This window comes from Leptonotus elevatus, chromosome 17 (genome assembly GCF_054856555.1).
Source record: "Leptonotus elevatus isolate MCC_2025b chromosome 17, RoL_Lele_1.0, whole genome shotgun sequence".
Lineage (NCBI taxonomy): Eukaryota > Metazoa > Chordata > Actinopteri > Syngnathiformes > Syngnathidae > Leptonotus > Leptonotus elevatus.
Window position 1 is genome coordinate 934,743 of NC_141255.1, and position 14,586 is coordinate 949,328.

At 48.2% G+C, this 14,586-nt stretch overlaps 3 protein-coding genes across 5 annotated transcripts; 1 reads left to right on the forward strand and 2 right to left on the reverse strand.

Annotated features, from left to right (window-relative positions):
- The first annotated feature begins 388 nt into the window (after positions 1 to 388).
- Positions 389 to 4,051, forward strand: LOC147159120 (aminoacyl tRNA synthase complex-interacting multifunctional protein 1-like). Its single transcript, XM_086059225.1, has 7 exons — positions 389 to 485; positions 1,216 to 1,310; positions 1,399 to 1,512; positions 1,578 to 1,706; positions 2,178 to 2,368; positions 2,445 to 2,616; positions 3,518 to 4,051. Exons 1-7 carry the CDS (start codon positions 457 to 459, stop codon positions 3,688 to 3,690), a joined length of 903 nt encoding a protein of 300 aa, XP_085915351.1. The 5' UTR covers positions 389 to 456; the 3' UTR covers positions 3,691 to 4,051.
- Positions 2,102 to 6,359, reverse strand: LOC147159121 (dickkopf-related protein 2-like). 2 transcript variants are annotated; one of them, XR_015090504.1, is made up of 5 exons: positions 5,024 to 6,359; positions 4,771 to 4,927; positions 4,477 to 4,614; positions 3,994 to 4,406; positions 2,102 to 2,583 (listed from the first exon to the last, which is right to left on the reverse strand). XR_015090504.1 is itself a non-coding variant. In XM_086059226.1 (4 exons), exons 1-4 carry the CDS (start codon positions 5,183 to 5,185, stop codon positions 4,081 to 4,083), a joined length of 783 nt encoding a protein of 260 aa, XP_085915352.1. In that variant the 5' UTR covers positions 5,186 to 6,358; the 3' UTR covers positions 3,447 to 4,080. The 2 variants fall into 2 exon arrangements, 1 of the variants encoding a protein (XP_085915352.1); XM_086059226.1 differs by lacking the exon at positions 2,102 to 2,583 and having other exon boundaries at positions 3,447 to 4,406; positions 5,024 to 6,358.
- cfi (complement factor I) lies at positions 6,334 to 14,115 on the reverse strand. 2 transcript variants are annotated; one of them, XM_086059222.1, is made up of 17 exons: positions 13,930 to 14,115; positions 12,998 to 13,062; positions 12,770 to 12,926; positions 12,626 to 12,692; positions 12,375 to 12,540; positions 10,497 to 10,711; positions 10,263 to 10,364; positions 10,057 to 10,167; positions 9,071 to 9,100; positions 8,974 to 8,994; positions 8,730 to 8,866; positions 8,544 to 8,647; positions 8,345 to 8,449; positions 8,089 to 8,267; positions 7,881 to 7,982; positions 7,575 to 7,723; positions 6,334 to 6,467 (listed from the first exon to the last, which is right to left on the reverse strand). In XM_086059222.1, the coding sequence occupies exons 1-17, from the start codon at positions 13,975 to 13,977 to the stop codon at positions 6,399 to 6,401; spliced, it is 1,827 nt and encodes a 608-aa protein (XP_085915348.1). In that variant the 5' UTR covers positions 13,978 to 14,115; the 3' UTR covers positions 6,334 to 6,398. The 2 variants fall into 2 exon arrangements, with proteins under 2 accessions (XP_085915348.1, XP_085915350.1); XM_086059224.1 differs by having other exon boundaries at positions 10,509 to 10,711; positions 13,930 to 14,108.
- Between the last annotated feature and the right edge of the window lie 471 nt (positions 14,116 to 14,586).

The following is a 14,586-nucleotide window of genomic DNA, read 5'->3' on the forward strand; positions in this document are numbered from 1 at the left end:
AACAACTCTATTAACCATGCATTATTATTTGTTCACACGAAATTGTTATGAAAACAAAAGGTCACCTTTTAATCTTTTGAATTGTGTTATGTATACACGCGCCAACCAAACAAGCGCTCACTTTTGCTATTAGTCCAATAAGTGGGATGCAGTTCGTTTTCGCTCCACTAGAGAGCAGTATTAAACCTCGCTTTCATTAATTCCATTCGGGGTTTTTTTTATGGTGTGAAGAAGCATGGGCTCGTTTATGTTTAATTGTGATCAGAATGAGACTAAAATAAGACTAAGTGTGATTGGATATTTTATAATCAAGCATGAAAAAAAAAAAAGCCACTCTAGAAATAGCTGTTCTTGTTTTGGGAGGCGTGGCCCCCCCCAGAGCTGAAGATGGATCGGGACAGCTGATGGACAAACGTCTCAGACCTGTCGGCGCAGGGCATCACAAAGCTCGGAGACATGGACTCAGACAAGATGTTTCATCCCAGGTTGGAAAGCTGCTGCAAGTGTGTGGATACTGTTTGTGTGTGGAGTCGGCGTGGTTGGAAAAGGAGCGCTTTTGTTTTTGTTTTTCACGATAGATGTGAGTGAAACTGCACCTTTTTCCCTACAGACAGTCTACCTGTTTCACATTTCTATTTTCTTAGGGTTCTGCATTGTTGTTGTTGTTGTTGTTGTTGCGTGTGCATGTGAGCGTCTGCGTTCTCACAATTAGTCACGCTTGTTGGCGGTGTGCGCATGCGCAGCGCCAGCCAAAGTTATTTTGAGCGAGCGCAGCTGTCGCGTGCGCGCCATGTCAGGACATTTTTGCAGACGCGCATGCTATAGAAAACGGATGGATGGTTGTTTGTATGTACGTGTTTGACTTTGGCGACCAGTCCAGGGTGCGACCCGGCCGCTTGGCCAAAGTCAGCTATGATAACTTTTATAAAAAATAAAAAATAAAAAATAAAAAAAAGGAAAGGGATACTTGACTCATTAGCCTTTCTCAGTAGTAAAAAGTTAGTATTTTTGTTCAGAATGAATTTGATAACTACATCTTTTTGGTTAATACCTTTAAAGACACATTTTTCCACTTGCTGTCGACTGAAGATGACAAAACGACCAATCGTGGCTCACCTGTTTTCTGGGTTTGGTCAGCGAACTGCTGAAAATGGCTCAATGAGTCAAATGTCACTTTAAGACATGCAAAAGTTGTGCCTTTGCTTCTCCTTGCAGTCTTTCGGAGGCCCTGATGAAGTTGGATCCCGAAGATGGCGGGAAGATGATGGAGTACTTCCAAACCCACGCGTTGCTTGCTAGAGAAAAAGCTTGTAAGACCCCCCCCCCCCCACACACACACACACACACAGAAAATCCAATCCATTCCGCCCCCACGTGAACGCTCGCCGTTTTCCGCAGTCCTGCAGGCGTCCGTGCGCGAGCAGAAGAAGCTGCTGGTGGAAAACGGCAAACTGAAGAAGGACATTGAGGAGCTGAGGGACGAGCTCCACGACAAACAGAGGAGACGCGTTGGTACGAGCGCTCGCCGTTCCTTGGGAGGAAATGCATTTTCTCCTCTTTGCATCTCTTCCTTTCAGCGAAGGCCGCCGTCTCTCCAAACAAATCGGCCGGTTCAGCCGCTTCGCCTGCCGCCGCGTTGCCGACCCCCTCGGCCGACCTCAAGGGGGGCCGCAGGGCGACGGACGGACAAAAAGAAGACAAGAAGGGTGAGGAAAGAAGACGCTTTGTAACACAAAATGCTCTCGCTTGCTTAAAGGCACTCTGAGCCATGGAAGATTTCAACCAAATCCTCGAAAAAGTACACAAACCGTTGACAAATCGTTGAAGAGTGTGAGACTTGAGTCATCATGAGGTCGACAATTAAGTCTCCAGGCCAGTGAGATGGGTCGTTTAGAATCCGGCAGCAGAGGTGGCAAATCCAGGTCCAGAAAGTAAATGGTAAGTTGGTGCTAAGCTAGCTAGCTAGCTCCCTAGGTGCTAGGGAGCTAGCTAGCTAGCATCAATAGCTAAAGCCAAACTGTGGCAGGGTTTTTACTTTCTGGACCGGGATTTGCCGCCTCCGTCCGGCAGCGTGAGGCAAAGCGACGAACACGTGTGCCTCACAATTGAGAAGTTCCGGGTTTGGTTCCGGCATGGAGTGTAACGATGCAACAACGACGCTCTCTTTTTTTGCCCAGCTGCTCCTGAAGCGTTCCCTCTCGGGGCGACGCCCACATTCGACGTTTCCCGCCTCGACCTGAGAGTTGGCCGGATCGTCAGCGTTCGCCGCCACCCGCTGGCGGCCAATCTGACTGTTCAAGACGTAGAGGTGGGCGAGAAAGCCCCCCGCCCGGTCGTCAGCAAGCGCCGGCCGGATGACCTGCAACCGGTTTGACCTCCTCACCCGTCTCAAATCATTTGCGTCCCTCTTTCTTTGCGTCACCAATTTTCTTTTTGCCCGGCAGCTCACCGGCTCGCTCGCCGTCTTGCTCTGCAACGTCAAGGCCTGTAAAGTGAAGGGCGTGGCTTCCAACGCCCGCCTCCTGCGTTGCTTTCAGTCCGACGGTCCAGTTGAGCTGCTGGCCCCGCCTGCAGGTTCCAACCCTGGAGACAGAGTCACTTTCCTCAACTACCCCGGTAACCGAGGTTACGCTCTGTATTGTTGCGTTTATAGGTTTCGCTCCACCGTCTGTTTAACGACCCGTTGTGGGGAAGTCAACCCCCCCCCCCAAAAAAAAATTCTTGACGATAATATGTTCTATGCAGCCCCACTCGTGCAAATACAATATTGTGGCTAAGCTAAGTTAAGCAGCAAAATCCATCAGTTACTATCAATATCAGAAGGCGGCCATTTTGACACTTTCTGTCGTGTGAAAATGACATCGCAGTTGCTCAACCAATCACAGCTCAGCCTCAGAAAACAGGTGAGCTGCGATTGGTCGTTGCCTGAGCAACTGTGATGTCATCTGGCAAAATGGCCGCCCCCTGAGATGGATAAAAATGGCTGGATTTTGCTGCAGAACTCATATTCCACAAATGTAATATTGATCCGAATGTCATGTTTAGACTCGTGAGGTCACATATAACATATTATTGTCAAGAAATGTTTAAGGTTGACTTCCCACTTAAAAGTAACAACATAAATGCCAAAAGTACAAGACATCACCGTCCAGCAACACCTGCCCATGGCTCATGTATGCAAACAAAAACACATTGCCCTCTAGTGGTTGGAGGTAAAAACAACTCAAACACGGGGCTCTTACAGTTGACTTCCCTTTTAAAAGGCGATGCTAACTGTTAGCATGTCAATGGCATTTTCTATTACATTTTAGCATTACGCTGGCATGCCGTAATGCTATAAATACATAATCTATAATTATCTCTGTTTTATGCTTAGTTTGACAGCAAACTTCACCTGGGAGTGCTAAACAGCTTGAAGTGTCTTTTTTTAATTTTTTTATTTAAACAATTCAATTGATTGGATTTATTGACAGACAATAGACACATTGCCAAATTGATTAGCCGCCGTGTTTCCCAGGTGAACCCGAGCGAGAGCTGAAGGCCACGCAGCGAGTATGGGATCGCGTCCAGCCCAGCCTGCGGGTCGACGGAGAGGGCGTGGCCAACTACAAGGGGTGTGGCTTCCAGGTGAAAGGAAAGGGCGTGTGCAGGGCGCCATCCCTCACCAACTGCACCATCGGATGCACGTAGACGTGCCGTCCGCGCCGCTTGATGACATCATCGCGCTTCGACGAACGTTGTTGATATCATGACAGCAAAAATCAACGCCGGTGTCTTTTTTTTTTTTTTTTTCTCTCCGACGCTCCTTCAATACGAGCGTGAGAAACAAAAGCTTGGCTTGTGAGTTCCATCATGTTTATTGTGAACATAAAATCATCTCCTGATCGCTAATTCACCAGTAATTCATTTCATGTGTTTTGATTAGAAAAATAATCATTTCTAAGTGAGGCCGTTTGATCGCGTATTGCAGTCTAAACAAAACAGGCTGCTCACCTGAGGAAACTGGCTGTGCGTGAATGCGGTTCGACAGAAAGTTCATTAGCATGACGATACTGGCCCGCCCCCCCCCCCCCCCCCTCCTCACTTCCTGCGGCACACGTGCAGTCTCGTCTTCGCCGCCCGAGGACCAGGGTGGCGGGAGTAGGTGGCAAACTTGGACTTTGCCGCCGCCAGGAGGGATGGCGGGGGCGGGGTGACGGCCCCGGGCGGCGTGCGGCAGGCGAGGCCTTCGCCGCAGGGGCAGCGCTGGAAGAGCTCCAGGCCGCGCTGCCGCCGCTTCCTGCGCTGACGCGAACAAACTTGCCCTTCCCGTAAGACGGGCTTGCAGATGCGCGTCCAGAAGTGGCGAGCGCAGCACAGCTGGTCCGAACAGTCGACGGCGCCGAGGCAGGGGTCGCCGACTTGGCCTGGAGACGCCAGAGCGGTCAGCGCCGACTTTTTGGGCCACCTCCTCGCCTGATGTGACGTGACACTCACCTTTACTGGACGCTCCTCTGACCTCCATTTTGTCCGCGCTGCCCCATCTCGCCTTGGGGGAGGCCACGGCGCTCCTCCGGTGGTCGTGCTCAGCGATCTGCTGCGATGCCGTCACGTGGCCGTCGGGGACGCACGCACCTGAAGCAGAAGCCCTTTAATTGGCAAACTTCTGATGATTCACTATATGGTTAAACGATTCGGCTTGTTTCAACATTTTGCCGTTTAAATGGACAGGAAACGGTTGCCTGCCTGGAACTCCAGTGGGATTCATAACAACACGACAACGGCTCTTACTGTTGCTGCAGAGGTTGCCGGGGCAACACATCCCATCTCTATGGCAACGCCTCTTCCTCCTCCTGCAGGTCCGGCAGCGAGAGTGGACCGGGCCGCTGTCGGGCTCGTGGCAGTAACTTCCTTCGCTGCATTCCAGGTCGCTCATGCACTGCCGAAGCTACGAGTGCGCGCGCGCGCGCGCGTCAGTCAGTCAGTCAGTCAATCGGTCGCTCACACAAAAACCGTCAGGTAAGCTCAGCCGGCAAACACTCACCGTCAGCTCCCACGCACTTCCGTTGAACGAAGACGACGGGGGTCCCTTGTGCACGACCACCGTCCGAATGGAGTTGAGTCGGACGCGCGCCCCCTTGCCGCACGCGCACGCCACCATCGCCAGGGACAGCGCGCACAGGAGCGCGTCCACGTTGCGAGTCATGGAGTCACAAAAATATAAAATCAAACGCGACAGAAAAACGTCTTCCGCTTCTTCTTCTTTTTCGTCAACTGGGCCGCTCACGTGTGCGCGTGCATTTTATAGGCCACGCGCTCGTGACCCGCCCTCGACCTCTCACGATACCCCATGACCTCCCCGCCCCACCGATACAGGCCGGTGTGCGCGTGCGTGTGTGCGCGTGCGGGTTCTTTGTTGTTAAAATAAGAAGTTTCATTTTGTGGTTTGTCCGGATTTCAAGATGTGAGAAGCGGTTTCAAAATAAGAGGGTACTTAGCCGTGCTGCTTTCTAAATAAAAGCGTTAATGGAAGACTCACACGCACGCACGCACGCGCGCAGTAAAGCAAAGCAACGATGGAGTCATGGCTGCCAGTCACACCACACATATAATAACACGTCTCAAAGGAAATGTTAGGGCACAAATGAACAAACAATTTATAGTAAGAGTGACACATGAAGGTCACACTTTTTGTGAAGGTTATTGCAGTTAACACAAAATGGAAAACTAACATAAAAAAACAACTTTTGGTTAAATAAAACACACCTTTCTTTTTCTTTTTCTTTTTTTTAGAGAAACGACCTGAAATGACATTTTACGTTTATAGAAGCAATTAAAACTACAATTAAGAAGCAAAGTTTCCTATTTTTATCTTTGTCAATTCGTTTTATACACGACATTTTGGATTTTTTTTTTTCTGGTATTATTATTTGGCTGTACGGAAAAAGGTCGAATGGGAAACGCACAAAGTGAATTGGTTCAGTGACCCTGGCTGATTGTAACGTTCTTAAACGGAGTCAACTTTTCCCATTGAAATAAATGGAAATTCAATTAATCCCTTCCAGCCCCCCAAATTCTTATATTTAAATTTTAGGATTTAAATGGATGTGTGGTTGAAAATAAATACAGTACAATATATTAAGTGCTAATAAATAAATAAATAATTGCCTATGAAGAAATCAGAGAGTAAAGAAGTAATACAAACTGATAAACCAGCTTAAAAAAATGTAAATTGAATTGGAAAAAAAAGTTCAAATGAAATAAAAAACTAACTACAATACAAGTGTGCGTGTGCGTGTGTGCGGCATGTGCGTGCGTGTGTCAGCATCCAGGTCAAATGTTCCCGCTCACGCCTTCCATTTTGTGCATTTAATGACATTGACTTTCACAACACTCCCAAACGATAACAGCGAAGATGTTCAGGAGTTGAACTTGGTGACAGCGGGCCAGCCCGTGTGGAGGCGGATCCACTCAAAGTAGTGCGCCACCTGCAGACCACCAAACGTATGCAATTAGACCCTGAACGGAAGAGAAGGCCTGAAGCAATGGTAGTTATTACAAAAACGGCCAGCAGGTGGCAGCAGAGTATAAGAGATCCACCAGGGCCGTGTGGCAACAAGCTCTTTTTGCCAGTGTTTTGAATAGATTTGTAAATAATGATGAAACTTATTATATATATATTCTAATGCTAATTGCTGCAAAACAGAAACCGATAGAAATATACTTTTTTTTCCTGATGAAAGAAGAGACTCTAATCTTTCTTTTAGCAGCTTCCATTTTTTTATCGCAACAGAACACAATATTCTTTGGGCCTTGCAAAATCGGTCCAAATCCAGTCAAACAGCTGGAGCGAAGGGGGTTGCTTAAAAATCGGCAAAAATTGTCTCTTTTTTTGCCAGTTATTGCTGATTGTTTTTTTGTTCTTTTTTTTTTTTACGCATGACCTCATTTACTGAAACGCGTTATCCAAAAAACGACCCAGACAGATTTTGAGCATTTGAACTCATCTTTCAAGGCAAACAGAATATTGTGTACTTTGACGACATGAACATGGTGGGTACAAAATAAAAGATCGTGTTCCATTCTTTCATTAGAAAGTATGTTTCTACCTTAATCCGTTCTTTAGTAATCACCATTTGAAAATAGGTCATTTGAGTGACATTGAACGAAAATTGAAAACAAGGCGAAAACAAGCTTTTCGTGAAAAGATACATTTTCTGCAGTGACTTTGACGCTAATATTTTTTTGTGACAAAGGCTTTGATCATTCACGTCATCCTTGAAAACGTTCTATTTCTTCAGATTGGTCATGTTTCATTGTAATTCCAGACTATTGGGAGCCCATTGAAAAGAGATGCAATGCCGCCATCTGCTGGCCATAGTTAGCGGCTGTTTGTGATGTCACAAGTCCGTTGCAACAACTTCCACTGCCCATTGAGAAAAAACCCCCGTAGTAAACGTCAATTAACGTTTTTTAGCGGCATTCGTTTTGGATTTTAGCAAACATTCTGAAACGTTTTTGGCGGTAAAGACTCGGGCTGACGATTCTATAAGCGACCCAGCCGACATCCGCGCGTCCCGGCAAAGCGACATCACCTGAGTATAAACGCCCGGGAAGCCCGGCTGGCCGCATTGATCGCCCCAGCTGACGATGCCCCACAGGTAGGACACGCCCATTTGGTCCTTGCACACCAGAGGTCCGCCGCTGTCCCCCTGGCACGAGTCGACGTTTCCTTCCAGGTCACCTTCACACACACACACACACACACACACACACACACACACACACACACACACACACACACACACACACACACACACACACACACACACACACACACGCACACACGCTTACATTTGAACGCAGACGTGCGTGCTAACGTGACGGACAGGCAAACTGACCGGCGCACATCATCCCGGGTTTGAAGCGGTCTTTGTAGAAACGCTGGCAGTCATGGATGAGGGAGACTTTGGCCCACAGCAGAACCTCCGACGCTCGTCCCACTGGAAGAACGCGAGACGGCGCGTCAACAGCGAGCAAAAGCCAATCAAGGACGTGCCGAGTCATGCTAGCAAAGCGGCTGCTTGAGCGCGTGGCTCAATTCGCTACCTGCAGTGCGGCCCCAGCCCGAGATGCTGCAGGTGTGGTTAGCGTTGAAGAGCCGCGTGGACCACGGGACGCAGGCGGCCGTCACTGCCGGATTGTCCTCCATGCACTTGCCAGCCTCCTCCGGGAGGTCCTTGAGCCGCACCAGGGCGATGTCGTTCTGGTACGTGCGGGCGTCGTACCTGCGGGACGACATCGGCGCCGGCGATGCTAACAAAGCGACGCTAGCGAGGCGGCGGGGAGGGGGAGCGAGCGCTACCTGGGGTGGATGATGATCTGGCTGACGGGAATGATGTCGGTGGTGTCCTGAGGCGTGTCCTTCTTCCAGATGGAAAACTTGATCCGGAACGCCGAAGGGTTGCTTCTGGAATGGCAAACGAACCCTGTTGATGAACAAAAAAAAAGAAGACGAGAACGAAACCCAATCCACTCTCGAAGGGCTTCCCACGGTGCGTCACCTGGCGCAGTGCGCCGCCGTGACGATCCAGCAGCCTCCGATGTACGTTCCGCCGCAGTGGATCTTGCCGTTTTCCTCCACGCCGACCTGCCATTGGATCTGCGTCTGTGCGGCGGCGGCGGCGGCGGCGTACGACACGCGCATGAGACGGCGACGACCCGGGACGCTCGCCGTCACGCACACTCACCCGGTTGGCCTCGACGCCGCCGACGACTCTCTTGAAGCGGCTCACTCGGTCCTTCACGCTGTCGTCGTAAGCGGCGGTCGCGTTGGGAACGCCGCACTGCAACTTGGACTCCAGATGTTTGCGGCTGGCGCGCGTTTCTACACAAGCCGCCGTCCGCCAGCAGATTCAACAAATCAAATGGTTATTTCCCGCACGGAGGCACGCGGACTCCCGAAACGTCGCGGTGAGAAGTGGAGTTCCAAACCATTCCTAGGAGAGACGTACTCTGCGAGCAGAAGGAATGACGCAATCAGCGGTCAATATGGCGGACGCTTCTGGCGAGATCCTTCCCGAGTGCCTACCTGTGCTCTTCCACGCCACCCTGGCCGGCCCTGTGCGACATTACGAGTTCAGCACTTGACGCTATTTCCCAAAGTCCACTTTGAACTCATTTGCTCCCAAAAACGTATAAATATGTTCTATTTTAAATATGATCATGCTCCCAAAGATGTGTGCATACATTTTTTTTATGCGAGAGCATACGGAAGGCTTTGATGCAACCTCTCAACTGCAAAGAACAGTTGAAGAAATGGCAGTTATTACCAAATCGGCCAGTAGGGGGCAGCAGATCAAAAGAGATCAACCAGGTCCATGTTGCAAAAAAAAGCTCCTTTTGCCAGTGTTTTCACCAGAAATGTGAATAATGATGAAAGTTGCTGCAAAATAGATAGAAATATACTTTTTTTTCCTGGTGAAAGAATAGACTTTAATTTTTCTTTTGGTAGGTTCCATGTTTTTATAGCAATAGAACACAATATTCTGTGGGCTTTGCAAAATCTGTCCAAATCCAAATCAAACAGGAGCAAAGAGGATTGCTTCAGTGAAAATGGCTGCGAGTGAATGAGTTAATCATGTTCCAGGTCTAAGAAAATTCTTAAAATAGACATTTGCAATCTCTCCACAAATCGCTTGTGAATGCTGAAATGCGGAGTAAAAAAAAAACATGGATGCATTTTGTAATGAATGAATACGGAATTTTGGTTGAAAATGTTGAATTTTGTAATGAGAAAAATAATAGCCTGCAAGGCATGAATTTTTGGAGTAAGTTCAAATTGGAATGATGTGAATTTTGTGGAAAGAGACGCACGTCAAACGAACAAACAGGAAGGAACGTTTTCAGTATTGACAGAATAATTGTCCTCATCAAATCCAAATATTTTCAAAATAAAAGTATCAAGAATTCTTAAACAATGTTCCAGACATTTTTTTTCCCGGCATGCCAAATGCCAAACGCAAATTGAACCCAAACAGGAAGTAACGTTCTGTAACGTTCGCGTTTGCGTCTCACTGTGCTGCGGCGCTTCGTCGTCCCCCGCCAAACAGTCCCTCTGTCCGTCGGCAACCGCGTCGGCGTGCACGCACACGCCCGTCTGGCAGCGGAAGGCGCCACTTCTGCAGCCTGGCAGGGATGGGGGGGTGTTGGGGGGGCAGAGACAACCACTGTGAAGGCGGAAACATTTGCACGAGTGTGCACGTGCGCGCGTGTGCGTTTACGTTTGCAGCACATCTCGTCGCTGCGGTCGCCGCAGTCGTCGATGCCGTCGCACGTCTGCTTGGCAGACACGCATTTGTCGTTGGCGCACACAAAGCCGCACTCTAGTAGAAAAGGAGCAGGTCAACGGGGGGGGGGGGGGGGGGGGGGTCACGAACTTCACAGACATCATGCTGTCACGCACGCCATGTTGAATCATTTCAGTAGTGTGTGTGACGTAATCCTGAATTTCATGCCTGTCCTCAAACCTTCCGGCGCGTTGGTCTGGTTGTAGCAGGTCGCCGTGGCAACCTTCCCGCCGACGGTGTCGTTGACGCGGACGCTGTCGTGGATGACGCATTCGGCCAGCGACGACTCGAAGCCTTGGCAGCGAACGCTAACGCAGCTGTCGGGGAGAGCGTGATCCGAGCTCGGCGGTCCCGGCACGAGCAAGCCGGCGGACGCGGCGCCGCTGCGGGACACAACGACAATGCTAGCTTGCTAGCCGGGTGGTAGCATCAGCGTTTTATGCCAACGTAGCGATAATGAGAGAGTTTCAGTCATGTGAGCGGATGATTTTTCAGTTGCTTGTAAGAGCGTGCAAGGAAATCATTTTTCAGTAGTGAGTGAGAGAGTTTCGGTCATGTGTGAGTAAATCATTCTAAAGTTGAATGAGAGAGTGTTTCAGGTGTAGGCCTGCTGCATGTGAATGTATGTTCCAGTAGAGAGTGTGAGTTCTTCTAGCGTGCATGAGAGTGTTTCAAGACTTTTGTGCGTGAATATGTTTGAGTGTAAAAGCATTTCTGTAGTGTGTGAGACTGTCCCAGTCGTGAGAGAGAGCATTTTAGTATTATGTGTGAGAACATGGCAGTAATGTGTTAGTGAATACTTTTCAGTTCTGTGAGAGCATCTCAGTGTTTGACTAATGTCTGAGAACATTTTTTTTTTTCATTACTGCATTTTAGTAGTGTGTGAGAACATGGCAGTAATGTGTTAGTGAATAATTTGCAGTCCTGTGAGAGCATCTCAGTGTTTGACTAATGTCTGAGAACATGTTTTTTTTTCCTTTATTGGCTGTGAGCCAATAATTCTTAAAAATGTGAGTGTTTCAGTTGTGCGTGTGTGAGAGCATTTCAGTAGTGTGTGAGAGAATTTTAGTATTGTGTAAAAGCATTTCTGTAGTGTGTGAGACTGTCCCAGTCGTGAGAGAGCATTTTAGTATTGTTTGTGAGAACATGGCAGTAATGTGTTAGTGAATAATTTTCAGTGTTTGACTTATGTCTGAGAACATGTTTTTTTTTTCATTACTGCATTTCAGTAGTGTGTGAGAAGATTTTTCAGTCATGAGTGTGAGAGCATTTTAGTATTGTGTGTGAGAACATGTCAGTAATGTGTTAGTGAATAATTTTCAGTTCTGTGAGAGCATGTCAGTGTTTGACTAATGTCTGAGAACATGTTTTTTTCCATTACTGGCTGTGAGACTGTCCCAGTCATGAGAGAGCATTTTAGTATTGTGTGTGAGAACATGTCAGTAATGTGTTAGTGAATACTTTTCAGTACTGTGAGAGCATCTCAGTGTTTGACTAATGTCTGAGAACATGTTTTTTTTTCCATTACTGGCTGTGAGCCAATAATTCTTAAAAATGTGAGTGTTTCAGTTGTGCGTGTGTGAGAGCATTTCAGTAGTGTGTGAGAAGATTTTTCAGTCATGAGTGTGAGAGCATTTTAGTAGTGTGCGCGAATCATTTCCATGTGTGACTTTTCAGAAGTGTGTAAGAGCATGTCAGTAGTGTGTGAGACTGTCCCAGTTGTGAGAGAGCATTTTAGTATTGGGTGTGAGAACATGGCAGTAATGTGTTAGTGAATAATTTGCAGTACTGTGAGAGCATCTCAGTGTTTGACTAATGTCTGAGAACATGTTTTTTTTCCTTTACTGGCTGTGAGCCAATAATTCTTAAAAATGTGAGTGTTTCAGTTGTGCGTGTGTGAGAGCATTTCAGTAGTGTGTGAGAAGATTTTTCAGTCATGAGTGTGAGAGCATTTTAACAGTGTGCGCGAATCATTTCCATGTGTGACTTTTCAGAAGCGTGCGAGAGCATGTCAGTCGCGTGCGAGTATATCGGATGTCCTCTCACAGCAAGTGGTTTTGATTCTTGCAGAACACGTTGGCGCTCGCCATGTCCCACTTGTCCCCACAAACCAGCAAGCGCTTCTTCCCGCCAGGGCTGCTTTCATCGGGAACAAAGAGGGTAATGGCGCCCGTGCGGGAATCCGGCAGACTGCTGAACGTGGCTCGATCGTCTGCAAACACAAAAACGGACTTTCTTCGCCTTCCAAGTCACGACGGGCGCGTCGGCGACGACTGGCGACGTCGTGGTCAGCAAACCTGAGCAGGCTTTCGCCCCAAAGTGCGACATGGCCGACTCGCCGGTGCGACACGCGAGCGCCATGACCTGCCAGACACAAGCAAAAAAAAAACGTCCAAACCCGCTGCACCGATGAATCGGTTTGATTTGGGAACGCGAGCTACCTGGCAGTAAGAGCGGTAGCTGAGGCCGCCTCCCCTCCCGCAAACCGCAGCCGCGTCCTCGGCGGGACACAAATACGGCGGCTTGCAGGAGCAACGTCCTTCGACGCATCGCTCCCACGGCGGGCAGAAGGCCAGGTCACATGACGCACGCGTGGGCCTGAAAGCGCAAGTCACCCTGAGCCGACGTCGCTAACGCTAGCGAGGCGCCGGCCGGGACGCGCGACCTACTTCCTGTCCAGACACTCTTCGGGGCCCAAAAAGTCGTCCGGCTGAGTCGCCGTCAAGGTGACCTCCTGCAGGGACACAGTCACTTGATCTCTGCACGTGCCCCAATGGGCAATATTTTACTACTTGCCGTTCTCAAGCTCATCAGCGCCGCGTTAATAGTTGTTCTTCGCAGAGGATAAAGAATATATACCTGATAGGTGCAAAGGGCTACCAGTTTGCTGCACACTTTTGAAATAACACATTTTCTCAAATGACCTTTAACTCATTCACTCCCAGCCATTTTTGCTGAAGCAACCCCCTGGAGCAAATGAGTTAAATAATAATATATTAACAACGAACGCTATCCATTTATGTGAAGACAACTTCTCACAGTAATTAGGAAACAGAATGTCAATACGCAACACTTTATTTCAAAGAAATCTCTGCCAATGTTTGCATTTTCAAAAGATCACTTCTACAACATTGCTAGGAAATCACAATGTCCCAACACTAATGAGCTATTTTTAGAACAGGCCCGCGGGCTACCTGGTGTCCATGGCAACCGCGCAGGTGAGCCCTGCTTAAAGGGTTATGAGCACCGTGCACAGCATAGATGCTAGCTAGCATTAGCATTAAGCTAGCGGACCATGCGATTGTTTTTTCCTTTTCTTTTTATGGACTGAAGAGAATCGATTGTGTTTGGACAAAATCCTTTACCTTGATTCAACCTATTCCGTTCCCATGACCCTTTATAAATAATAATAATAATAATAATAATAATTTCAACCCAATATCCCCTTCAGTTGAAAGTGCAAGTCCATTGATCGCTTGTGCCCGTTTCTCATCCGTTTCTTTGAAGTACGTACGACGGCTTCCCAATAGAAATCATGAGACAAGAAAAAAACAACTCAAATCCTAAAATGAAGCCAAAGAAGGAAAAACGATGACCTCACCAAGTTGAAGGCGAAGATGAGAAGTGGCGCGAAAAGACACAATGTCATCCTGACCAACGGGACCGACCGTCTCCCGAAAACTGTTTGCCTCCCAAAATCCACGGGAGCCAAACCAGTCTCAGATGACGCCACCCGTCAATTATTAGCTCGCCCTCGCCGAGGAGGACCAACCGCGGCTGATCCGGGCCGGGCCAAGAAACGTCACATCAAATATTGCACATCATGAAATCCGACGTCAAAGCGCATATTGAGAAACCTCGTTACCGTTCGCCGCCGCGTCGGACGGCGAGTTTGGACTTACCGGACAACACCAGCAAACGCTGTTCTTTTGGGTCGGGGCCCCCGTCGCTCACGTTCGTCGTGTTTGCTGACAGTGCAAACAGGCCAGGGTCAGAGGTCACAAATGGGTCCGTGGTACAATTTCGTGTCAGTGCCGAAAACACACCAAAATTGTCAACGAGTCCATGACATTAGCTTTCTTAATAAACGACATTCAATCAAAACTACGACAACAGTATTTTTTGGGGTTGCAAATTACAGGATTAGGGTTAATGATTATACACAACTTACAAATAAACATACAGAAGGTGGTCATGTTTCGCTGTGTGTTAAAAAAAAAAGAAGCTCTTTCAACCCCAAAAAAAACATATTTGCAGA